This window comes from Geotrypetes seraphini, chromosome 6, assembly GCF_902459505.1.
Source record: "Geotrypetes seraphini chromosome 6, aGeoSer1.1, whole genome shotgun sequence".
Classification (NCBI taxonomy): domain Eukaryota; kingdom Metazoa; phylum Chordata; class Amphibia; order Gymnophiona; family Dermophiidae; genus Geotrypetes; species Geotrypetes seraphini.
The window spans coordinates 207,390,213-207,417,738 of NC_047089.1; the positions used below are offsets into that span (position 1 = coordinate 207,390,213).

The 27,526-nt window shown below is 42.4% G+C and overlaps 1 protein-coding gene across 2 annotated transcripts in view; it reads left to right on the top strand.

Annotated features, from left to right (window-relative positions):
* The window catches only part of TGFA (transforming growth factor alpha), an 80,323-nt gene that overhangs the window by 18,845 nt on the left and 33,952 nt on the right, over positions 1-27,526 (top strand). For both annotated transcript variants that reach the window (XM_033950553.1, XM_033950554.1), the window contains exon 2: positions 4,017-4,070. In XM_033950553.1, coding sequence (XP_033806444.1) covers positions 4,017-4,070 — 54 coding nt within the window. The remainder of the gene's footprint in view (positions 1-4,016; positions 4,071-27,526) is intronic.

The window sequence follows — 27,526 nt, forward strand, 5'->3', positions numbered from 1 at the left end:
AAAAGATTGGCCTCTGAGGGAATATTTGGTGGTTGGAGGACAAAATATAATCAATGAACCTTTGGTAGCACGGGAGAGAATCATAGTGCCATCACTACATATAAAGCTAGGCCTGATGAAACAATTTGTGAAGGCTTTGAATAAAGATGGTTCAAGCATTGAATACATAGTGCATATGTTACCTGGACTTACCATGGAAAAACTGAAGTAGGAATTTGATATGGTCCACAGATAGACAACTTATAAATGACCCACATTTCATAGCATCAATGAATGAAATCGAATCATGTGCCTGGCCTTCATTTGTTCTTGCTGTGAAAATCTTTCTTGGCAACAAGAAGGCAGACAACTACACACAGTTAGTAGAAGATATGCTCTTTCATTTCAACAGGCTTGGCATAAAAGTCCATTATCTACACCAGGGGTGCCCACACTTTTTGGGCTTGCGAGCTACTTTTAAAATGACCAAGTCAAAATGATCTACCAACAATAAAATTTTAAAAAAACACAAAGCACACTGTACACATAGAAAATGTTAATTATCATTCCTATTCCAGGGTTTTTCAAAGAGGTCAAAGCAGATGACTCTTTGCACTATCACCTCAGTAACAACCATACAAAAATAGACAAATATACCCCCCTCCCTTTTTACTAAACCACATTAGCAGTTTTTAGCGCAGGGAGCTGCGCTGAATACCCAGCGCTGCTCTCGACACTCATAGGCTCCCTGCGCTAAAAACCACTATTGCTGTTTAGTAAAAGGGGACCATATTGTAAAATATAGACAGCAGATATAAATTCAGACACATTTTGATCACTAAATTTAAAATAAAATCATTTTCCCTACCTTGTCTGGTGATTTCATGAGTCTCTGGTTGCACTTTCTTCTTCTGACTGTGCATACAATCTTTCTTCCCTTCTTTTAGCCTGTATGCTTCCTCTCCTCCAGACCTCATTCCCTCCCCCCAACCTTTCCTTCCTCTCTCCCTGCCCTTTCTTTCTCTCTGCCTCCCTTTCTTTTTTTCTGTTTCTCTTCTTTCCTTCTGTCTCCCTGCCTGCCCTTTTTCTTTCTTTCTCCCTGCCCTCCCCCAAGCCACTGCCACTGCCAACGGGGACCAAACTGCCATCGGGACCAGGACCCAAACTGCCACCAATAACAGGCCCGAAAGCCGATGCCGCCCCAAGCTGTCCCTACTTCGGCCGACCAGCATTGCAATCGACCTATTGGGGGAAATGCTGCCGGGTCCTGCCTTCGCGGAAACAGAAAGTAGGCAGGACCCGGCAGCAAGAAGAGGAAATGCTTCACTAACCTGTCTCCCGCCTTAGCCCGTAGCGAACACTTGCTTCAGGGCTCTCAACATGTGCGTGCCGGCCTCCCCTCCCCCCCCCCCGGACATAACTTCCGGTTTCAGAGGGAAGAGAAGAGAAGCCGGCACGCACACGTTAGAGCCCGGAGCATAAGTTCGCTACGGGCTGAAATCTCCAAGCCGGGTTTTTTTCAAATGTTCAGCAGCCGCGGCAGCAGATGACAGCTGGGCGGACCGCCCAGCTAAAAGGCCCTAGGGAGAACACAGAGGAAGGCTGATCGGCCCGGTAGATCAGGACGGCAACACGAATCTAGCGATCGACTCACATTGCCTTCCTGAGCTACTGGTCGATCGCGATCGACGTGTTGGGCACCCCTGATCTACACAGTCACTTAGTTCGCTTTCCAGAGAACCTTGGTGACTTAAGCGAAGAGCAAGGTGAAAGATTTCACCAAGACATAAAAACAATGGAAGCCAGACACCAAGGAAGATGGGATGCACGCACGATGGTAGACTGTTGGAATTTTATGTGGGATTGTCCTGAAAGATCCCACTCTCGGAGGTCTTACAAAAGGAGCTTCTTGTGTGTCATATGACTGGAAAGTTTGTATTATAAACTTGTGTTTTTGGTGTGAAATAAATAGATTTTTATGTTGTACACTTTTTAAATTTTTAATGTTTCCTTCTTGCTTAAAAGATATTAATTTAAACACTACATTAAAATATCCTGGGGTTTTTTTTTAATAGGCGAGCAGAGTGAAGAGTGGTATATGGTATATGTTCTGTATCTCAAAAACTAGAGCTGATAAGGAGAAAACTGGTGCCATTTTTGGAATCAGCCGGTCAAATATACCCAGAAACAGATCTAACATTTGAGGCACCAAAATTAGTGTTGGCCAGTATAATCATTTCTATAGCGCTACTAAGCGTATACAGCGCTTTACTTAATTGTTGGCATCCCAGAGGCAACATTTCACTTAGAACTACCAATACAACAGTTTTGTCCGGTCTCAGGTGAAATGCTGAATGGGGTGGGGAGCCTATTGCTTGTGTTAGAATTACCAACAGTGTTGGAGTAAGATCATTTGGTAAAATCTGTGGCTCTCTTAGAACATAAGAAACGCCATTCACCGGATCAGACCAAGGTCCATCTAGTCCGGCAATCCGCACACGCGGAGGCCCATTTAGGTGCTCCTTTTTGGAGACCCGGAATTCCCGTATCCCTCAATATGATCTGCAAGAAGGTGTGCATCCAACTTGCGTTTGAAACCCAGCACAGTATTTTCTGCCACCGGGAGAGCATTCCAAGCGCCCACCACTCTTTGTGTAAAACAGAACTTCTTGACATTTGTCCTGAACCTGCTGCCATTCAGTTTTAGGCTATGACCTCTTGTCCGCGTCACATCTGAAAATGTCAGTTATGCTGCTTCCTGGTCAATTTGATCAAATCCCTTTAATATTTTAAAAGTCTCTATTAGATCCCCACGCAGTCTTCTCTTTCCGAGGGTGAACAGTCCCAGTTTTCCGAGGCGTTCCATGTTATCAGTGTGGTAAATGCATTTTTAGCACCTCCTCTATGTGGAATGTCTATCACTCCAAAGTCTTTTTTTTTCCAAGGCTTTTTTTAATGTTAATTCAGAACCAGAATCAAATTTTGAGGATTTTTTTTTAATTTTATTACTCTTACATGGTGTTTTTATCCTGCAGCCCTCACAAACAGCAACTCTAAAGTGGGACGTTCAACCTTTATAAATCCATAAATAATATTAATGTAAATTTTTTTTCTTGTTTCTATTGGAGCATCCCAATTCCCGTCACAAAAGACTCATGGTGACCCATTAATGACCAGCTGTGACTGGAATACTGATTTCTGCCACCCAGTAACCAGCATACCTTGCATCTCGTTTACAGGGCATTTTCCTAAATATGCTGTTCATTAAATGCTATAAAATTTATTGTATTAACATTAGTAAGAACTCCCAATTTTTTTTTTTAAAAAAACCTCTCCGAACTTGTCACGGATGTATAGAGTTAGTCCATTAAAAAGGTATCATGGAAAACTTGTTTGTGAACTCTGACTTCTAGATAAACCACGTTGGAGATGCACAAAATAATCGCTTATACCACAAGAGGCAAGTTGGGGCAAACCAATGGTGTAGATGGGGGGGGAGTGCTGGCACCTGTCATCCTCTCTGCCTTCTCCCCCCCCCCCCCGGCTCCTTCCCACGCCTCTTCCCGCTGCATATGCGCACCTTCACTCCTCCCCCTCCCACCACTACCATATCTCTAGCTCTTCAATGGTGCAAGCAGCAACTTCAACCTGCTGCTCATGCCAGCATTGGCTCTCTCTCTCACTTCCGGGTCCCATGCCTAGGAAGACATGTCGGAAGGAGAGCCGACGCTGACAGCAAGTTTGTGATGCTGCTCATGCTGGGAAATTTAGAGGTATGGGGAAAGGTGGGGTGCATATGCGGAGGGGGGCACCTCTCACTTTCACCATGCCACTGGGGCAAACAGCTGAATAGGAAAGGGACAGCTTGCACTTAAGCATGCCAGTCTTGTATCTCTGTTTGTTCAATGTCTCTCCACTGCCTTAAAAATTCAAACAATCATATGCTGGGTATTTTGTACTTTTTCTTCTCCTCCCGCTGCCTCTGGTCTGTCTTCTGATAGCAGTTCACCTGAAACTGTCTGCTTTTCTTTCTGCAGGACTTGTGCTAATGGTGTGTCAGGCATTGGAAAATACAACGGCTGCTCTGAGTGGTAAGTGTCCCTGGTTTTTCTTCCATCTCTTGTCTTAATGTTTTGTGCAGAAGTGATAATAAGCAATTGCCATCACCTTGGGTGGTCCCTCTCCCCGAACTAAAGGTAGCTGTCAGTTTTATTTAAAACACTAACGAGAGAGGGGGTGGTTTACCAAATGGCTTACTTCCCTTAAACGTAGAGGTTTTCAGCCAAGAAGGACCCCCTTAGCTCACCAGTGAGGAGATGCTCAAAACTTGCACCACAGAAGACAATGTGTGTGCCAAAGATTAGTGCAAGTAGCATGCAAATGTAGTCAAAACAGATGTTAATTAGGTCATTTCTTATTGCCTCCCAATGCTCAAGAGAACAGCACACAAAACAAATCTGCCCTTATTGCTGAAAACCTAATGCCAACTCAGAGCAGGCTTCTTTCTTTAAGATCGTCTGATTTTTATTTAATTTAGAAGCAGAAGGAAGCCCGTGCAAGTCCCTAAATGCTGGCAATGAGAGACAAAGGTGTGTATCGGAGCTAGGATTACCATAGGGCTCCAGAAAAAGGAGGACAGATTGAGGCATCTGGGTTTTACTTCCATTGCTTTCAATGGAAGTAAAACCCAAATGTCTCAATCTGTCTTCCTTTTTCTGGAGCCATATGGTTACCCTGGTTGGAGCAAACCCGAAACTGAAAGCACACATTGGTGCTTGTTTAGGGTTACCATATTTTCCTCCGCACAACCCCAGACAAATGACCCCTGCACCGTTCTGCCTCCAGTGCCGCCCTGCCCCCCCCCCCCCCAAACCGCCTCTCTTCCCCAATGAGATGCGTCTGGAGAGCCTGAAGCATGGACAGATGTGTGTGACATCATCCACACAAGCTCAGAGGCCCTCCAGATGCAACCTGAGCTCGTTGGGGCTTTCCAAAACCCAGACAAACTGCCAGGTTTTGGAAAGTCCATCCAGGAACTCAGACAGTCCTCTAAAAAGAGGACATGTCCGGATTTTCCCAGATGTCTGGTAACCCTATGCTTGTTTCTTGAGCTTCTGTATAAGCCTTCCAAGAAAAATAAAAATTGGAAAGCTTATATTTAAAGGTGCAGAAAATAGGTGTCAGTGTGTGCTTCACTTTCAGGTTTGCCTGGCATATGTGGCATATTTTGCTGCGCTGTTCCATACAGTGCTCGCGTCTCTCACACCACTCTATCTCAAGCTTTCTCTGTCCCAAGCTCACGTAAAGTTTTCACAGTTTTGGTGATACAACAAAACTGATTATATATGGCTCATAGCAGGCTGGTAGTATGACTTGGATGCAGTTTAGACCTTGGCATCCCTATATTCTACATTTATTAGAAAACCTATATGCCTAGCAGTCGCTTTTCCTGAGCCTCTGTGGCTACTGCTGGCTCAGTTTAGCAGGAAAGCAAGTGAATACCAGTCTGCAGATCTTGGTGAGCAGAGAAGGGCAGTGAAGGAGGGATAAATCTTTCTTCTGACTAGGGTGTTAGCTTATAACGTCTGTTTACAGGTTCCATTCCTAGCATGGTCAATGCATCCTTTGTGCATAACTGTAGACGAAATAGGATGTAATTGGGCAATATTAGGGACGCTTGTGCAGTTTATCTCCCTTATGCTCCAGGTCTTAGGATATAAGTCACTGAAATTTATTACTGCAAAAAAAAAAAATTGACATTTAAGTGTATTCTGAGCGCTGGTGGGCATGAACATGAGAAATTGGAGAGAAAATCTGATTTTCTTTCAAAAGCTTAGCCTTTCTCTTTCACCTCCATGCGCCATTTGATTCTAGTTTTTAGGATTGTCTGCTGAGAGCAGGGTGAATGAGAGATGCCATCCCTAGTACCCAGCTGCTGGGTTTTGTTTTTTCGCAATGAGCATCCTTCCTGGAGACAGCAGAACACCTAGAGAGAGGCATGTTCTCCTCGGCTGTATCCTTGGTGAGCTGTGATACCTTTTAATGAATTGAACCAATGTAAGGAGTTGTTGTTCCCATACTTTCCAGGCCACACACTTTTTTTTCTTCAGGTGTGATCATAGACACGGAGGGGCACAGTGCAGTATCCTGTTTTGGATAACTCTATAAAAGGTATCAGAACCCACAAAGAATTTTTTTTACTGAGCTATTAAAATGGTGCGCTGCAGCACACAGCAGGAGATACAAAGCTTTATGATGCATTCCTGTCATGGGTGGCCCTATACTGAGGCAGAGGCCTCACGTGGCACTCTTCTGGGAGTGGCATCCTGCCGCCCGCCAGCCTTCCTGCTCATGTTACCTTTACTGCAATCCTTCCCCGGCATCTCTCTTTACATTCCCTCCCCCTCCGCAGGGGCTCTCCCCACTTCTTCCTCAACCCCCCCCCCCCCCGATTCTACCTTTAATTATTACAAAGGTTGGCAATTCACACATACTGCCTGTTTGAGGCCGGCCTGACATCTTCTCTCTACTTCAGCCCACCCCAGCAGAAACAGGAAGTTATGTCAGAGGGCAGGCTGCAGTAGAGAGAAGACGTCGGGCCGGCCTCAAACAGGCAGTGTGTGTGACTCGCTAACCTTTGAAACAATTAAAAGTAGAATTGGGCAGGGGGGCGTCCTCATCATTTGCCTCAGGTAGCAGATTCCCTTGGGCCACTCCCGATTCCGGTCATGTACATGACACTGTACCTGGAAGGTATTAAAAGGTATAATATTCCTACGTTTATAGGTAAATTCAATGTAGATTGCTGAAAGTTAGATGCTAAAAAACTGGGCACTAAGCAATATTGTAACAAATTTGGTGCACAAGTTACACGTCAAACGTATGCCATGCCATGTCTATGGTTGGCGTGAATAGTGGTGTCTAAATGTGGCAGTTGGGCACATAAATAAAATTAGTCTGTAGTGCGCACACAAGAATAGTTGGAATGTTCCGAACATGCCTGTACCCTTCCCACACCAACACTCCCTTTGCAATAGACATTAGGGCCCAAATTCTGTAACCAGCGCCTAAAGTTAGGCATCTATTTCGGAGGCGCCCAACTAGATAGGCGCCTATCTAAATTGAGTAACAAGCTCAATTAAGCTTTTTAATCAGCACTGATTGAAACCTAGGCGCCTATCAAGAAAGTGTGATTCTGTAACAAGGCGCCTCTAAAAATTTAGGCGGCCTTCAAAAAAAAAATAGGCGCTATGCATGTTAGGTGTGGGCGTGGCTACGTGTTAGGCGCCTTGTCGCAGAATCGCTGCTCTTAAGCGTGCTTTTAAGCGCTCAACTAGGCGCCTAACTTTTAGTTTATTTCTTGGGCGCCTCCAAAATAGATTCCGCTCGGCGTGATACATTAAACAGCACCCAATTTTCACTTGAAGGCGCCTAACTTTTGGGTGCTTCTTATAGAATTTGCCCTTAGGTGCCCTGTTTATGGAACAGGGGCACAAGTCTGCTGTGGCAAATGAGTGCTGCTTAACCCAAATTATTTGACCGTTTAGTGTCAATTAGGGCACTTAAGTAACATAATTAACTGTTTTATAACTGCATTCTAACTTTGGGCCCCACTTATAGAATTTTGGGTTAGAAAGCAACTCAGTAACTTAGGTGCTAAGGTTTCCGAGCCCATTACTTGCGTAAATGAGAATAATGGCATTTTCACCCATTTGTGCATGCCAAAATTCCACCAAAGTGCTAATCTAAAAATACTCATTTAATGTCCGTAATGTATAATTTGCAAGAGGAATAGGGCATGGGTAGGACTCAGATATACACATGTAACTTATTTATATATATTTATTGACTTTTCAATATAATCAAGCATAACTTGTACAGAAAGGAAATCCAGCAAGAAAATTAATAATGAAACATTATAAAACATCAAGAACAGCAAATATAAGCTTAATCTCTACCTCAAGTCCTCAAATGGGATCCAAGGTGGATGATGGGCAAATAATAAGAAGAAAAAATTAAATTAGGAAAAATATACTAGTAGACTGAAATAGTACACCTTTTCTTAAACTAAGCACTCATGTTCCATCTTTCTCCAAACATGAAGTTGATAGAAAGGTTGTCAGTTGAGATGGCTCAAAGAAGACAAATTTATGTGAACGATAATTAATTACACATTTGCATGGATGTCGCAAATAAAATGTAGCCCCTAGAGCCATAACACCAGGTTTCCTTAACAAAAATTCCCGTCTCCTTCGCTGGGTCTCCTTGGCCAAATCTGGAAACATCTGTATTTTACAACCTAAAAATTATTTTTGTTTATTTTTAAAGAAAAGTCTCAGCAACCAGTTTTTATCTGGTGCGAGAGCTACTGTTAAAAGTAAAGTTGCTGGTTTCGCCAATTCTTTATCTGATGTTTCCAAAATATTAGATAAATTCATAGAATCATGTCCCTTATTCTGTTGTTGTTGTTGTTGTTGCTGTCCTAGTGTCTTATTTGGAAGATAATAAACCTGTGTAAATGGAGGTAATGTTTCTTCAGAAAGCTCCAGTATTGCCATCATATAACGCTTGAGCATTTCTCTAGGGGATACACATGTAACTTATAGAACAGGGTAACATGCACATGTTGGCAATAAGTTATTTATTTATTTAGAAACATTTCTAGACTGCTTATCAAACCTTCTGAGCAGGGTACAGAGGAACACTCATAATATAATATAACATCACAATGCAGTACAAATACAGTGATGCTATATTATATGTAATTCGCATAGGTGCTCTCCATACTTATTCATACACCTGCTGAAACAGAAACGTTTTCAAACCTTTTTTAAATTCTGTCATACCGTGCAATGTTCTCAAGTAACAGGATAGTGTATGCCAGAGCTTTGGCCCCATAATGAAGAAAATAGGCCGGCATTGATCTAGTCTTACAGTACATCTAAATTAGCCTGATTCATTGACCGCAAACCTCTCAAAGGCCGATACAACCTTAGGGCTCCTTTTACGAACGCGCTAACCGCTACCTCCTCCTCTTGAGCAGGCAGTAGTTTTTTGGCTAGCGTGGGGGGTAGCACGTGATTAAAAGTCGCGCACGCTAAAGCCGGTAATGCGGCTTCGTAAAAGGAGCCCTTAATCTAGCTGTGATGACAACAGAGATGGTATTACTCAATGCCTTAAACATCAGCAACATAGCCTTAAATTCGTGATTTTTTGGCTGCTGACTCCGCCCCCTAATTTTCGTCACTGAACCCGGCGTTTCACATTGGAAATAGCTGCTCCCCGTGCTTTATGAATGAAATTGCTGCTCCCAGTGGTTCCTGAAGGAAATTGTCGTTCCCGGCGTTGTACGGAGCAAATCGAAAGATCGGATTATTCACGGTTTATTATCTTTTTCAGGTCTATTTTACCGAAAAACCGCAAATAACAGGCAAAAGGTTTTTTGGTATTCACAGCTATGTTCTGCCCACATCCCTCGCGAATACGGAGGGAGAAGTGTACTAATAAACCATTAAGGATCTTCAATGTAATAAGATAGCATATCAAAACAAAAAGATCTTTATAAATAATTTTTCATTTAAAAATATTGTGTAATTATTCAAAATATATTGAATTAATGGTGCTCGGTATTAAATTAGTTACCCAATGTACTGGTAATGAAGACAACCGAACATCATAACACCATCTCTTCCTCCTCCCAAATAGATGGTCACAAATTCCTATGAGAGCAATGGTGTCAAAAAATGGTATTTATCTTAGGCCGTCCTTTACAAAGCCGCGCTAGAATTTTTAGTGCCAGCCACGGCGGTAAAAACTCTGACGCTCATAGGAATTCTATACCCCTCTTCTACGAAACTGCGCTAGCAGTTTCTAGCGCAGGGAGCCGCGCTGAATGGCCTGCACTGCTCCTGACGCTCATAGAGTTCCTATGAGCATCGGGAGCAGCGCGGGCCATTCAGCGCAGCTCTCTGCGCTAGAAACTGCTAGTGCAGTTTCGTAGAAGAAGGGGTATCCAAAACGCAAAAAATTTGAAGTAGAGTGTAAGTATCCCCCCACAAAAATTTTTTTTAAATATATAAAGTTTGTTCAAGTATTCATAATCCTATAAATCCTTAGAAAATTATTCAAATCATCCAAACGCTCTTCCTCAAATCAACCGATTTATAGGATTATGAGTACTTGAACAAACTATTTTTATATTAAAAAAAAAAGATTTTTAGGATACTTGCATTCCACTTAGGTTAAATTGGAATATGATTGTGCTGTGAGCCTTACTTAGCAGTTCTTTGCCGTATGTTACGTACTAGTGCTGTGATTTTTCCTGATGGTGAATGAGAGGAGGATATTGAAGTGTTGTAAGTAGCATTCAAGTTGTTCTGGAAGCTACTGGTCGATAATTGATCACAACCTTAAGTCTAACAACCTGAGTGGTATAGATAACCAGTATAACTTCAATATTATATGATCCACTCAGTCGGAAGGGTGCATATACCGCTCATACATTACTATTCACTCTCTTTATTTCTCCGGAAAAAAGGCCTCAGAATTAGAGCGCTATGCACAGTCCTTTCATAGACTGGGATAGTCAGCGTAGTCTTTTTGGTTCGTAGTCCAGTCATCGGCCAAAAACCTGATTTATTTATTTAATACTTTTTTTAAAAAAATTTTAATTGTTTGTATGCTTTTACTTAGATTTATTACTTAATATATATACTCTTTAGTATATTCAGAATTTTTTAGAATTTTTCAGAAATGCACCTATCCATTAGTTTGAAAAGAACTGACAGCTGGTTACATCAGAGGGGGACTGAGTTTTGGGTTCTTGGGAATGGGCGTTAAGATAATTCCTCCTCCTGATTTGGGGAAAAGGCCAGTTTTTAGAAGATAGTTGAACCATTGGGTTATTATTCCTGTGGTTGTTGGGGTGGTTGCTTTGATCAGGTAAAGTGGGCAGGTGTCAAGGCTGCAGTAAGCTTTGGAGTATTTTAGGAGAAGTCGTTTTGTGTCTCTGAATTTTAATCTCTTCAAAATCATTCCAAGACCTGTCTGCTGGTATATCCTTAGGTGGTTTTATTGCAGTGAGGGGGGGGGTAGCTGGTCTCGTGTGGATTGAATCTTTTGTTTTAAAATAGTTTGTTAATTCTGAAGCTGTTGGAATAGAGGGGTTGTCACCATTTCTGATCTTGTTTATGTTGATTATGTTATCTAATATTGAAAACAGTTTGATGATTTTAAGATTATCTTCTGTGCTGATCTGTTTAGAGTAGTACTCTTTCTTCTTTTGCGTTGGTAGTGATTTATATTCTAGGATTTTCTGACGCTACTTAGTCTTGTTTTCTGGAGAGCGGTATTTACACCAGTAGCATTCAGGATAGTTGTTGTGGGTGTGAGTGATATCAGCATCGGGGGGGGGGTAGGGGGGTAGCAATTCTCCTACCCCAATCCCAACTCTCTCCACTCCTCTGTTTTTCAGGCTGCTGCAATGGTTTGAGGACTTCAATGGGCAGTGGATGTGAGGGTAATGTAGCTCTTGTTCTCAGTTTGGATTTCAGTTGTTTTTGTGAACTGCGCAAAAAAGCCTTTGGTTTGCACCTTAAGCATTTAGCAGGAGCACAGGGGGCACAGTGACTCTCCCATGCTAACCCTCCTCTGCTGATACTGGATCCTGATGGAACAGCTCCTGGTGGCAATGGAGCTGCCCTATGTTTGTTTGGTGGCTTCCAGCTCCTAGTAAAGGCGGCATGTAGCAGGAGCGTCAGGTGGGGCGGAGCAACTTTCTCACGCTGGCCCAACTCATTCCCCTCTTCTACTGACTCTGGATCCTGGTGGGGCAGTTTCTGGTAGAATTTTTGCAGTGTTCAATTTGAGCTTATTTGCCAACATAACAGTAATCTTATATACTGCTTCAACCTCACAGCTCAGCGCGGTTTACAAGAAAGAGAACTGCGCATATGCAGGGAAATGAAAATTCTATATAAAGAATTCAAGGAGAAAAAATGGAAATATAACAGTTGAGATACTAAGAATTCTTCGTAAAAAGATGAGTTTTTAATAATTTCCCGAAGTTAATGTAAGATTGAGAACTGGAGATCAGCTTACCAAAGGTCTTATCCCAAAGGAAAGTTTGGTAAGCTAAACTTCGGCTGAAAAATCTTTTAAATTGGCAACCCCTAACCACAGGCAAAGCAAAAAAAATCTAATTTCAAGAACAAGGCATCTACAATTTGCAAAGATGTAAGTTGGAATTAAACCATGAAGAGTTTTATAACAAAAACACCCAAATTTAAATATAATTCTCAATTCTATTGGTAACCAATGAAGTTTCTGATAGTGTCCTGTTTGTTGGAAATTTTTTATTTTTTCTATTTTTAATTTTGTAAATCGCATTGGATATGGATACTGCGATTATATCAAATATTTTAAATAAACTTGAAAAACTTGAAACATGTTCGAATCTCTTAAGATTAAATATCAATCTGACGGCGGTGTTCTGGATGAGTTGAAGCCTCTTGGTGTTTTTTCAGTAGAGGCCAAATAGATCAGATTGCAATAGTCTGAGGTCCTCAGAATCAAGGACTGTACCAACAGTCTAAATGCGTTAAAAGTGAAATACACCCTAATCGTCTGAAATTTCCAGAGCAAAAAATAGCACTTTTTAACAACAGAATTGATATGTGCCTCCAGAGATAATTAGCGATCTAAGTTAACCCCTAGAGTCTTAATAAGAACATAAGAAGTGCCATCTCCGGAACAGACCCTAGGTCCATCAAGTCCAGCGATCCGCACACGCAGAGGCCCCGCCAGGTGAACCCTGGCATAGTATTTGTCCCCATACTCTAAGCTTCTCATAAGAGATGCACATCTAGCTTAACCTTACCTATGTTCTATGTTACCTTAAGCCACTCATAAGGAGATGTAACTTACCTTTAAACCCTGAAACGGTGGATTCCGCAATTATCTCCTCCGGGAGAGCATTCCAGGTGTCCACCACTCGTTGCGTGAAGCAGAACTTCCTGATATCTGTCCTGAACTTGTCCCCCTTAGCTTCAGTCCATGTCCTCTTGTCCGTGTCACATTAGACATTGTAAATAATTTTTTATCGTGCTCTATTTGGTCGATTCCTTTCAGTATTTTGAAAGTCTCGATCATATCCCCTCGCAGTCTCCTCTTCTCAAGGGAGAACAATCCCAGTCTCTTAAGTCGTTCCTCATATTCCAAGTTCTCCATGCCCTTTATTAGCTTCGTTGCTCGTCTCTGCACCCTTTCAAGTACTTTTAAATCCTTTTTTAGGTATGGAGACCAGTGCTGGACACACTATTCCAAGTGTGGTCTGACCATCGTTCTATATAGCGGTAGTATTACTTTCTCCGATCTACTCGTGATTCCCTTCTTTATCATGCCTAGCATTCTATTTGCCTTATTCGCTGCCGCCACGCATTGCGCCGACGGCTTCAGGGTCCTATTGATTAGTACGCCAAGGTCCCTTTCCTGTTCGGTTTTTCCTAGAGTTGCACCCGACATAATGTTGGAAATGATTGGATAAATTAACCCATTAAACTCTAAAGAAATTACTTTTAACTTGCTGAGAGGGGAGACCAGAAACAATTTGGTTTTATTAGGATTCAGTTTCAATTTGAATTTGTTCGTCTAGGAAACTACTTTTTGAACAATAGAAGATATGAATTGTAAAGTGTCTTGTGGAAATGGGTATGATGATTGTCGTTTGCATAACTAAAGTGTAATATCAAGAGATGATAAACTGTTACCCAGGGAAGTCAGATAGAGGTTGAAAAGTGAAGGAGAAAAGGGAGATCCCTGAGGGACTCCACTAAGATTTTTCCATTTTGAGTAATTCAAAGCTGTGTTCTATAGAGTGGTGGATAGAAATAAGAAATTGTATATCATCAGCATATAGATTATATTGCAACCCCAAACAGCCTAATTAGTTGATAACACACCAGCATAAGCACTAGTGCCTAAATGTTAAGTATTTATATACCCGTTTAGGCTAATATCATATAGAATAACTTGGGTACCTATCTTTCTTTTTTCCTTTCTTAGAATAGGTTCCCACTAGCCTGTCCTCATAAACAGAAACACTGGGATCAATGAACTCCAAAAACATCAAGCTTCCAGGCCAAATATTCAATACAATAATACAGTCTTTATATAATGAGAAAATGCTGGATGGAAGGGAGTAGAGTTAATGAGATACTAGAGGGTGAGGGATAGAGGTGGTAAGCTGTAGGTAGATATAGTGAAAAGAAGAAAATTGAGGACTGGATAGTAATAAAGAATTTAATTTAGACAAAGGCAGAAAATAAATTGAGAAGGAAGAGGACAGGACAGAGAGAGATGCCGGTCAATGGAGGGGAAGGAGGGAAGGGAAGAAGATGGATGCCAAGCCAATGTGGGGAGGGAGAGATGGAAGGGGCAGAGAGAGGGCAGACTGTGGAAGGAAGGAAGAGTGTGACGAGAAGATAAGGAAACCAGAGACGACAAAGGTAGAAAAAAAATGGTTCTTTGGTTTTGTTTTGGCAGTTGGGTAGGTAACGCTGTGAACAGAGATTGCGTAACTGTATGCTGTGCATGTATGTGTAGAAATGTGAAGTGAATTTAAAAGTGTGGAGGGGCATAATCAAAAGGGACGTCTAAGTCCGTTTACGTCCATCTCGCAAGTCGTCCAAAGTTAAAAAGAGCCTAAGACACATTTTCGAAAGATACGTCCAACTTTTTTTTTACTTTCGAAAATCGTCTAATTATACGTCCTGCCAATTTGATCATCCAAGCCACTAAATCATCTATCTTTATACCACATTTTCGTCCAACTTTCCGTCCAAGTCCAAAACGCCTAGAACAAGCCCTGTTGGACGTGGGAGGGGTCTGCAAAGTGATGGACTACACACCCAGACATGCCACCTAAATAGTGGGGTACCTTACAGGGCACTGCTGTGAACTTCACAAAAAGGGTGCCATGTCTTCTCCTCACTACAACTCCCTTATAGGTTATGGTGAGCCCCCCAAACCACCTCCAGAATCCCCTAGACCCTAATAGCCCTTATGGCTGCAGGAGCCACTTATATGGCAGTAAAAAAGGGTTGTGGGGGTGTATAGGGCAGTGCACATGTTTATGTATCAATGCAGTGATTACAGGGGCTTATGGGCATGGGTCCTCCTCTCTATGGGTCCGTAACCCACCCCTAAGATGACTTAAGCTGCCTCTGGGCTGGACGATTAGGCTTTCCTATGCCAGGCAGCCAGGTGATGATGGTCTGGAGGCTGTGAATAAAATTTTTATGGGGGTGGGGTGGGGGATCACTGGGGTAATGTGTGGGGGTCTGTGTTATGTGTTTTCTGTGCTTATCTGGTGAGTTTAGGTGGCTTTTTGTGACTTAGACCATGTTTTATGTGGTCTAAGTCACAACGTCCAAGCTCCGTCTAGGTTCTGTTGTTAAACTTTGGGTTATACATGCTGTACGACTAAGTCTAAGCCGGCTCACGTCCCGCCCAACTCCTGCCCTCGACACGCCTCCTGAAACGCCCTGTTTAGCTTTGGACGTTGAGCGGCACTATGAAGGCCTAGGTCGTTTTTAAATACGTCCAAAACCCGGTTTTATTATCAGCACTTGGACGTTTTTGAGAAATGCTCGTCCAAGTGCTGACTTAGGCCGGTTTTTGGACGTTTTTCTCTTTCGATTATGAGCCCCTTAGTGTTTTGGTGCTTGGGGTGAGTGCCTGTCTAGTTAAACCCTAGAGCCTATGGTGTGTTTGGCTCTAGGAGATAGCATGATTGTCCCGTATGACACAAGAGATGTGAGGAAAGAATCTAGTTAATATTTAGGGGAGAAAGGTAAATAGTGGGGTTCCCTAGGGGTCTATGCTGGGACTACTGCTTTTTAACATATTTTTCAATGATCTAGAGATGGGAATAACTAGTGAGATAATTAAATTTGCTGATGACGCAAAGTTGTTAAATCATAAGAGGATTGTGAAAAATTACAAGAGGACCTTGTGAGACTGGAAGACTGGGTGCCATAATGGCAGATGATGTTTTATTGTGAGCAAGTGCAAAGTGATGTACGTGGGAAAGAGGAACCCAAACTATAGCTATGTGATGCTGGGTTCTAGGTTAGGAGTCACTGCCCAGGAAAAGGATCTAGGTGTCATTGTTGAGGATAGATTTAGGATTATCAGGAAAGGAATGGGAAACAAAGATGAAAATGATATAATGCCCTTATATGACTCTATGTTATGGCTGCACCTCAAATAATGTGTGCAGTTCTGGTCACCATATCTCAAAAAAGATATAGCGGAATTAGAAAAGGTACAGAGAAGGGCGACAAAAATGCTAAAATGGATGGGATGACCTCCCTATGAGGAAAGGCTAAAGCGGCTAGGGCTCTTCAGCTTGGAGAAGAGATGGCTTAGGGGTGATATGATAGAGGTCTGTAAAATAATGGTGGAGTGGAAAGAGTAGGTGTGAATCACTTCTTCACTCTTTCCAAAAATACTAGGATGAAGCTACTAAGTAGTAGATTTAAAACAAACCAGAGAAAATATTTCTTCACACATGTAATTAAACTCTGGAATTAGTTGCCAGAGAATGTGGAGGAAACAGCTAAGCTGGGTTTAAAAAAGGTTTGGATAATTTCCGAAAAGAGAAGCCCATAGGCCATTATTGAGATGGCTAGGGAAAATCCATTGCTAATTCCTAGGATAAGCAGCATAAAATCTGTTTTATTATTTGGGATCTAGCCAGGTACTTGGGACCTGGGTTGGCCACTGTTGGAAATAGGATACTGGGCTTGATAGACGTTTGGTCTGTCCCAGTATGGCAATTCTTATGTTCCTATGTTTATTTACGAAGGGGAAATTAAAAAAACCAACCAACCAAAAACCATCAAGCAGGTCTATGGACTCTCAATGTCTTATATTTGAGTCTGTCAGTTGGTCTGATTGAGTTGAAGCAGAGCTTATAAATATACAATATTATACTTGAAAGTGGCTCTTCTAAACAGAGATAAAATGTGAAAGTTGCTGTAAATAGGAGAGAAAAGATCGAAGAGGGTGTGTGCAATGTAGGGCTTAAAAGAACACTAGAAAAATGGAGGTTTGGGAGGAGTCAAGGTACTTAATAATAGTTAAGAGGGATTAGTTAAGAAGAACATACAAAGAAATTACGTACAAGCACATAGGGAGACAGAATCTTCCTTTCTTTCATTTTGTTAAAGTTAGAATAATAGGTACATTGGCAGAGAGTGAGAAGAGAAAACACTTACCTGTGAGAAATTCTGACGTCGCTGGAGATGATCAATGCAAGAGAGATCCCTGGAAACAGAGAATTGTACCAGAGATAAGTGACTGAAAAAAAACAAATTGTGCACACTAACAGTCTTAGAGACGAGGGTTGGCAAACATAAAGAAAGTAAAAAGAAATTGAAAGAAAAGGAGGGGAAAATGAGTACTTAAGGCCTCCTTTTATCAAGCTGCGGTAGCGCTGCTCATTCAATTTCTATGAGCATTTACCGTGCTGGCCTGCGCGAAAACACTTGATAAAAGGGGTCTAGTTTTGGTTCTTGGAGTTCAGAGTGAAGAATGTAATCGATGTATAGACAAAAGGGTGAAATAGAGTCAGGTTCTTAATTGTTCTAGATTAAATAATTTGGTGTAAGAATTTTAAATTTCAGCTGGGATATATACTTATCTGAATTGTACTTGAGCCTGTGCTTGAAACACTTCAATTGATACATATAGAATGACTAGCAATACCTGTTTAAATATTATGGTTCTCAATATTTCCATAAAAATAATCATTAAGCCCTGGATTTTACACATAGTGCCCAAATGTGGGCACCAGAATTTCAGTACAGAGCAATGATGCACATGCAGATAAATTGTTTAAGAAGCAATTAATTGATGTTAACAACTAATTATTCTAGTTAATTGGGATTTCTGCGCATATCTGCCTCAATTCTATTCTATATGACTAGGTGTTAAAATTCACTAGCACATAAGGGAGGGGGGGGGAGGGGCTGGGTGTTCTGAAATACGGTTTTATAGAATAGCACCATATTCATGCCCAAATTCAATGAGTTGGGTGCCATAATTTACACTAGGTTTCAGGTGATGCAAATACCAGTGCCCAAATTTGGGCAAAAGAATCAGCTTTTAGCACTTAACACTGATTTTTATTTTTTTTTTAAGCACTATTAATACAATTCTGCCCTAATACTATAATAACTATTTTAGGCCCTCTTTAAGCCGCGGTAGAGGTTTCTATAGTGACCCAGGGCGCTAAATGCTCTGACGCTCATAGGAATTCTATGAACGTCGGAGCAGCGTCAGAGCATTTAGCGCTCCAGGCTGTGGTAGAAACCTCTGCCGTGGCTTAGTAAAAAGGAGGGGGGAGGGTGTTAATGATAAATCTCCTGGTTGGTGTTGAGTTTATCTGGAAAACCCAAATGCTCTGGTCATGACAGAATTAACATCAAATTTCCTTAAAAGCAATATCTCACACTACCACAAGGGGGGTCTACACTAAGCAGCCTTAAAACAATCTTCAATTGTTTCTCCAGGTAGATGTTCTAGGCTTTTTCATGTAGTAATAAATACCTAATGCTTGTAGCCTGCAAGAGCTGCTATGAGTGTAATAGAGCATTCTCAGACAGATAAAGAAACACACTGGTTTATTTGGTTTAGTTTTACTTTTTTAAAATTCCCTAGGTTTGCCTTGCAGAGCTACCAAGTTACCCAGTTCTAGGAGAGGGACTTTGGCCAGTCCTCTTTACTGAACTTGCATCTCAGAACAGCAGAGTACGAGGGGCTGCTGAAAAGTTCTCAGCCCAACCAAGAAGAGAATGACGTGGAGCCATGAAACTTACAAAGTTATTCCACACTTTTTTTGACACTTTTTGTTTCGTTTCATAGCATTGAAACAAGTGTCAAGTCGTTTTTTGCTTGTGTGGGGAGTCTATCTGGACTCCTTAGCTCCTAGAGGGCGCAGTCTCCTGTTGAATCCTCTGGCTTAGCCGTGTTGAGGTTCTTGGCACTTTCTCCCGGGATCGGTCACCGCAGTTCAATTTTGTTTTTTTTTTTTTCTGGTTTGTTGAGGGGGGGATGGACTTTTCATTGGGTCTGCCGGGGGCCACCAGAGCACGGGCCTTTGGCAATTTGGAGTTACGTCTTTTAGCTTCTGATTGCTTTTGGGGATGGGGGTGGGGGGTTTGTAGGGGGGGAACGGGATGTTTGGGGGGGGGGGAGTTTGGGGCTGGGTGGTTGTTTCTTCTGTTTTGCCTCTACAACGCACTGACTTGTGTATTCCTGGAAGCTTATTCATTGCCATTGTTGTATTTGTTGTTTGATGTTTCCTATTCCTTCTAATAAAAAGATTTGAACGTAAGAAAAGTATAGAATAACTTGTAAGTTTCATGGCTCTACATCATTCTCTTCTTGGTTGGGCTGAGAACTTTTCAGTGGCCCCTCGGGTTTAATCCCCAATTCTGCGCATTCATTGAATGCTGCAACTCCTACGAGGAGGGGTGCTGAAAAGTTCTCAGCCCAACCAAGAAGGGAATGATGTGGAGACAAGAAACTTACAAGTTATTCCACATATTCACCCCTAAGTTCAACACACTTGGCACATTGTGTCTGAAGTTTCTGTAACCCTTCCAAAAAAACATTCTGATGTCTGATCACTGAAAAACTGCTCCACTGCTGCAATCACCTCCAAATCACTCAAAAATTGCCCCCTTTCAAACTCTTTTTAAGGTTTGGAAATAGAAAATAGTCAGATGAAGCAAGATCTGGTGAATAGGGTGGATGGTCTATGCACCTGAAACCCCAACTGCATCAAAACATCCATCGTTTTGCCTGTCTTGTGAGCAGATGCATTGTCTTGCATAAAGAGAACTCCTTTCCGCAGCTTCCCGCTCCTTTTTTCTTTCAATGCCTCCTTTGATTGGCACAGCAAGTTACAGTAGTATTCTGCATTAACTGTTAGGCCCCTTGAAAGATAGTCAGTCATTACAACTTCTTCCTGATCCCAAAACACTGTGCAGAATTTTGGGTCTTGAATTTCCTTGGCCTTAGAGAATCTGAGTGCCGCCATTTCATGGACTGTTGTTTTGTCTCAGGATCATAGTGGTGTAACCATGTTTCATCAACAGTAACTAGTCATTCCAAAAAGTTGGCACCAACTTACTGAAAATGCTGCAAAATCAACTTGGAAGCATCCACTCAATGTCATTTCTTGTCAGCATTCAAACATTTGGGCACCCACTAAGCTGACAGCTTCTGCATATCAAACTACTTGTGGATTATACACCTAACACATTCCCTGGATATCTGTAGTGTCTCAGCAATTGTTTTAACCAATATTCACCGATCTGCTAAAATCAGGTCATGGACATGGTCAACAATTTCAGGAGCTGACACTGTTTGAGGCCTCCCAGACCTTGCTGCATCTTCGGCCTCAATCTCCATGCTGAAAGTTTGCATACCACTTCTTCACTGTGGAGTATGATTAACGTGACCATTTATTCTTTTCCTCAAAACAGGACAGGAACACCCCCCACCTCCCGGAACCTGTTAAATATAGTGCAAAATATAGACAGCAGATATAAATTCTCAAAACTGACACATTTTGATCACTAAATTGAAAATAAAATCATTTTTCCTACCTTTGTTGTCTGGTGTTTTCATGAGTCTTTGGTTGCACTTCCTTCTGACTATGCATCCTTTCTTTCTTTCTCTCTCCCTGCCACCATTGTCGATTTCTCCAAGCCACCACCGCCGACGCAGGAACAGGTGCGTGCAATGACTGCACAAGCCTTCCTCCCGACGTCAATTCTGGTAGCAATTGGCTGGCCTGGAACTTCCTCTCAGACGTCAGAATTGACATTGGGGGGGATGGCTTGTGCAGTCTCTGCACGCACCTGATCTGTTGCTGCGTCGGTGTTGGGGAAGCAGGGAGAAATCCCAGGCTCCGCAATCAACTCGCGTTGCCTTCAGATCGCGATCGACGTTTTAGGCACAGCTTCGGGACGCTCTTTCTGAAAACAGGACATTTCGGTGTCCCGAAGCTGTGCGTCAGGACAATGGGACAGGCGATCTAAAAACGGGACATATGGTCATATTAAGAATGATGGACATTTGTCAGTCAATGTTTGCATCATACATTCATGGATTTCCTTTGAAGTTTTCTTCTGCAAGAATAGGAACTTCATGACGGCTCAGAGATCCACACTTGAAAAATGCCACACTTTTCATTGACATAGTTCAATCAGTAATCTTAAACAATATCAAAACATTACGATTCTGCAAATTGGCACGTTGCAAAATAAAATAACACTCTCTTCAGCTATAGTGGCAGAATAACGCTCAGAATTTAGGAAGTTGGTTAGGCTGAGATCTTTTCAGCCCAACCCCCCTACCCTCGTATAATGTACCAGGACTGACCTAGGAACTGAGTAACTTGGCAATTCTAGTCTAGTGCTACATATAACTACTTTCCAGCTAATTCAGAGGTGGGCAGCCGTGGTCCTCGAGGGCCAAAATCTAGTCGGGATTTCAGGGTTTCCATAATGAATAAAAATGAGATTGATTTGTATATACGGTTTTCATTATAGCAAATGGATTTCGTGCGTGTCATTTGTGGAAATCTTGAAAACCCGACTGGGTTTTGGCCCTCAAGCCACGGTTGCCTACCCCTGCCCTCAGTGGCGTAGCGAGGGTGAGTGGCGCCTGGGGCGTCCTCTTCTCTGCCACCCCGGCTCCTTCCCAACCTCCCCTGCCACATGCGCGCCCCCCCTTCCCTTTCCCAGTACCTCTTTCAGTTTCCCAGTGTGAGCAGCCTGCGTCATGTCGGCTCTCCCTCTGACGTTACTTCCTTGGCCCAGGACCTGGACGTGATGTCGGAGAGAGCCAACATTGCCGTGAGCAGCAAGTTCATTATACTGCTCATGCCGAGAAAATTAAAGCTGTATGAGGCAAGGGAAGGGGGGGGGGGGCCGGAAGGAATGGGGGTGGAGAGGGAAAAGGGTGCCAGCGCCCCCACCAAGATGGCACCCCCCTTACTACACCACTGCCTCCCCTAATTCTATATGATGCACCACTCTATGCTTAACTTTTGGCTCTCATACAGAAGTTAGCCAAAATGGGGCTGAAATGGCATTTAGATGCCTAAGTGCACTTAAGTTCCAAGTTATAGAATATCATCTAAATATTTTAGTGCATGGGAGGGGCAAGGGTGGCCCATGGACATTCCAATTATTTAAGCGCATGCTTTACTATTGAATACTGTCAGTTGGGTATACCTAAATGCAATCGATAAACCCCTGTTTACATCTGCCATAGAGCAATCCATAAGTAATTGTGTAGAACTGTAAATAAAGAAACAATAGCCTGTGCTCAAAATTAATATATCAATATAACTTCTCCCTCCATATTCACAGGGGTTAGGGGCAGAGCCGGCCCACAAATATGGAAAAATCGCAAATAACTTTAGGGCCGACTCTGACCCACTCCCACCTCCCTCCTGCCTCCCAGACCTCTCCACTGTACTTACTTTTTAATACTTGTACCACACAACCCTTGGGTAGTTTGACCTATGTGCTGCCCCAAATCCCACTCCATTCTCACAAGACTAGGAGCACCACACAGTTCAAAGTTACTGTGAACTCTGTAGTGCTGGAAGAAAACAGAATGATCGCTTCAAAGATGGCACCACAGACACCTCGAGAGAAAGCATAGGGGACGATTAAAAAAGGGAAGGCGAGAGCCAGCTTGAACGGTGTATGGGTGGAGACCAGCTGTTGAAGGTTGACGGGGTGTTTGCTGCTCTGGGCGGTGATGGTCTTGCCCTTCGCATTTAAAATTGGTTTGTTTGGGGAGTTTTGACAATCTGGCCCCCACTTGAAAAATAGTTAATGATTTCTGCTTTACAGTTTCAGCTTTGCCTGTGCATGAATGGTATTTACTTGTCATTTGAAATTGTATTATTATTATGACTTGATATAATGCCTGTATTTTAAAACAGGGGTGGGCAACCTTAGTCATCAAAGGCCACAACTCAGTTGGCTTTTCAAGATTTCCACAATAAATGTGCAGGAGTTCTATTTATGTTCAATGGAAGCAGCACATGGAAGGTAGGGCTGGATTTTCTAATATTGCCGGGCCACTTTTGCAGCTATAATGAATACAAAAAGACGAGTCATTCTCAAAGAATCGCGCATGCAAATGAAGTTCACGGAGGGTCGCCAAATTTACATGAGATGAATCACTGGTGATAGCGATCGACACATGCACAGAATAGTCCATGGAAAGAGGCACAAATGTTCGCATGTGCCAGGAAAAAGCTACGCCATAGGGACACATATCATGGGCATATCTTATTGGAGCGCAATATATGCATACGTCGTAGGTGTGTGTCACATGCAGCTGTTATGTCAATCATAGGCATGCCAGTGCTATTGGATGGAGGGGAGGTACAAGCATTGGATTTCAACAAGCGTGCGTAAGTCACGCCTTTAGTACACATGACCGAGATGTGTGCTTTGGAGATTTCTTTTCCCCCAAGAACTATTATAGAAATAGAAATATACTACTATAATTTAGGTGAATGGATTTTTTTTTTTAAATTTTATCATGAGCCCAGCCAGAAACACACATCTGAGATGCACTGTTCACAGTACCGGCACCTCTGGACCAGCCGGTAACTTTTGGTCATCAAAAGCCAGTGCTATGCTTGGAGAATTACCTGGTGATGATGGAGAATCGCCCGGAATGCTAGTTTAAATATTAATGAGTCCATTTTAATATTTATGAGCTTGTTGTAATACATATGCATGGCAGAGTCGGAGGCTACTAGGAAGCCCGGAAAAGACCACCGTGAACCGTTCTGATAATCGGGTGCCATGGTAAACCGACTGGAGCTAGTTTACCGACCATTGTTAAAGGCATGGTAAGTTTTGAGAAACTGGTCCTCAATCTACATACTTGCGTATTCGTTGTGGAAGTCTTGAAAACAGAATTGGGTTGTGGTTTCCCACCCCTGATCTAAAGGATCATAAATTGATTTACCAAAAATTATTTGCTTGCCCTGTTCCTGTGCTACAGGAGCATCTGTGCTGATGGCACAGATGAATGAACTGTATTAACATGTATTGAAAGTTGTGCCAAAGCCAGCACAGAACTTCATTCTGCTTTGGAAAGCTGATGGTGGGACATAGACTCAGAAGGACAGCACAGGAGGTAGCTTATTGCTGTTGGCCTGGAAGCAGCAAGAGCAACAGATGTTGGGGAATTCCAAGCACTTAAAAAGTATGATTGTGAGAGAGGAAAGAGGCCCAGCTGGGCAGACGGTGCAGGTGAGGGTAGCTGGGCACACAGCACAAGCTGGAAGAGTCAGTCACAAGCTTTGCCTGCTTCACAACAAGTAAAACGGGGGGGGGGGGGGAAGGGGGGGAGAACTGTAGAACCAGTTATGTAAGATTAATGAATTCTGAGGAAGATATGTGCAGAAGGGAGCTACTTAAACTCCATAACTTCAGTGCTGAGACATCTCTAAGAATGTGCTCCCTTGACAGGAATTCAGGCAGCAGGATTCCACAGCAGGGAGGACAAGGGTTTCAGTTCTGTACACAATAACCAGGGTGTCAACCAGAGTAAGCTTGTTACATGGGTGGAAGGAACGGAACAGAACAGTTGAGGACGTTGCCTATGCTGCCAATTTTGTTGTATTTATTGAAAACTATTGACAGCTCTTAAATTCTATGGTCCCTATACCAGATCTGAGCAGTGTGAAAACTGGACTAGTGGACTTATAAGAACATAAGAATTGCTATACTGGAACAGACCGAAGGTCCATCAAGCCTAGCATCCGGGTTTCCTCGGACATGTCTCCTAGCTGCTGTTCATGCCAGCCTCAGCTTCCTCGCTACACTGCTGAAAGAGCACTCATCTCAGAGCACCCTTTACACAAGAGCGATGAGTGCTGATTTTCCTCAGCGTCATTTACAGTGTCTTTTATACCGTGATTTTCTGCAAGGAATCAATGTGGTTTACCATAAGATTTAGAGCAAGCTCTTAAGTCGAGTTTGGATAAAAACTTGTATTGTAACTATATATTATGTATGTTTAACCTATAACCCGTTCTGAGCTCTTTGGAGCTAACGGGATAGAAAACAAATTAAATAAATAAGTTACATTGTTAGAAGGAGCATTGGTTTAGGACAGGGGTAGTCAATTCCAGTCCTGGAGAGCTAGAGCCAAGTCAGGTTTTCAGGATATCCACAATAAATATGCATGAGATAGATTTGCATCTCAAGGAGGTAGTGCATGCAAATCCATCTCATACGTATTCATTGTGGATATCCTGAAAACCTGACCTGGCTCCAGCTCTCCAGGACTGGAATTGCCTACCCCTGGTTTAACATAGTAGATGACGGCAGATAAAGTCCCGAATGGTCCATCCAGTCTGCCCAACCTGATTCAATTGAAATTTTTTTTATTTTTTCTTCTTAGCTATTTCTGGGCAAGAATCCAAAGCTTGGGTTCCTACTGCCAAAATCTCTGTTAAAACCTACTCCAGCCCATCTACACCATCCCAGCCATTGAAGCCCTCCCCAGCCCATCCTCCACCAAACGGCCATATACAGACACAGACCGTGCAAGTCTGCCCAGTACTGGCCTTAGTTCAATTTTTAATATTATTTTTTGATTCTAGATCCTCTGTGTTCATCCCACGCTTCTTTGAACTCAGTCACAGTTTTACTCTCCACCACCTCTCTCGGGAGCTGAAGGGTGGAGGGTTAGAGAGTAACTATAATGAAAAGAGGTATGTCTTTAGTTTCTTCCGGAATTCAAAATAGTTGATGGATTGTCTTAGGTACATTGGCAGTTAGTTCCAGTTGAGAGGTGGTTTCGAACATCTTCTTCCGCCGTACTTGTTGGGGAGATGGGAGATGGGTAGCGCAGCGTAGTGCGTGAGTTGAAGATGGAGTGTGGACCTTTGATGCCAGAAGTTAGTCCCTCTGAGTTCTCTCCATAGATGGCTTTATGGACCATGCAGGCTCTCTTGAACTGGATTCTTCTTTCCATTGACAGCCATTGTAGTTGCTCTAATAGCGGAATACAGCCTGTTGTGTACACATACATTTTATACCTGCTGTCAAGCAGGAGTAATGTTCACGACTTCAATCTAGGCATGATTTGTGCATGTATGTTATAAAAAAAATAATAATAATTTTATTTTTATATACCGCCCTACCACATAGTTCTAGGCGGTTCACATACAGTACTAAAAATATGCAGTCAGTGAGTAAAATACAATATTCTGAAAAGTTGAACTAAAATTATACAGTAGGTGAATAAAATACAATATACTAGAATACAATAAAATTCGGCAAAAATGTACTAGCTATAAGATCAGTATATAATTTACCAGTCAATAATCTGGGACATCAATTTACAAATTTATCAAATAAATCAGTTTTTAGTAATTTCCTGAAGGACATATATGAATGAGCTTGAGAAATAATGGTACTTAGCTATCGATGGGAAGATAGGACTTCAATGGGAAACCAGGGTGGCAAGGGGGCCCCTTCTGGTGATTCAGACAGGTGACCTGTTTGGGCCGCCGCGGGAGCGGACTGCTGGGCATGATGGACCTATGGTCTGACCCGGCGGAGGCACTGCTTATGTTCTTATGTTCTTATGTTCTTATGATTCATTTTACCTGCCTGAAAACCGAGCAATGTATTGAAAAATCTCTTGTATCGACAGGGCTTGATAGTTGGAAAAGTAAATAAATGTTGCCCTCAAGTATTTCTATTAGGTCTATATCGCTCAAAGCATAAAGACAAGTAATTAGGAGCCATACCAAACAATACTTTAAAACAGGTACAACCAAACTTAAACAGTATTCTAGCTTCAAAAGGCAACCAGTGCAACTGTCTGTAGAATGGGGAAATATGGCCATATTTTTTCAACTCAAAAATTAGACGAATCGCCGCATTCTGTATAAGGCTTAATCTCTTTTGAAGCTTTTTGTAAGATCCCAGATATATTATATTACAATAATCCAGTATAGACAAAATGGATGATTGTACCAGTAATCTAAATGGTGACTGGACTAAATCGCGTGAGACAACTGAGCGCAAGGTTGACAGCGCGCCGAAGAAAAGCACTATTTTAAAGGGCTCCGACGGGGGTGTGGGGGGGAACCCCCCCCCCCACTTTACTTAACAGACATTGCGCTGGCGTTGTGGGGGGTTTGGGGGGTTGTAACCCCCCCAAAACTGAAATTTTTCCCTAAAAAACAGGCAAAAAGTTCGGTTTCAAGTATAATGAGGGGGGTTACAACCCCCCACAACGCCAGCGCGATGTCTGTTAAGTAAAATAGGGGGGTTCCCCACCAACACCTCCGTCGGAACCCTTTAAAATAGTGCTTTTCTTCGGCGCGCCATCAGCCTTGCGTTCAGTTGTCTGCGCATGATTTTGTCTATGAACCAATCTAAATGATGCCTTATCAAAAAAATTTTTAATCGTT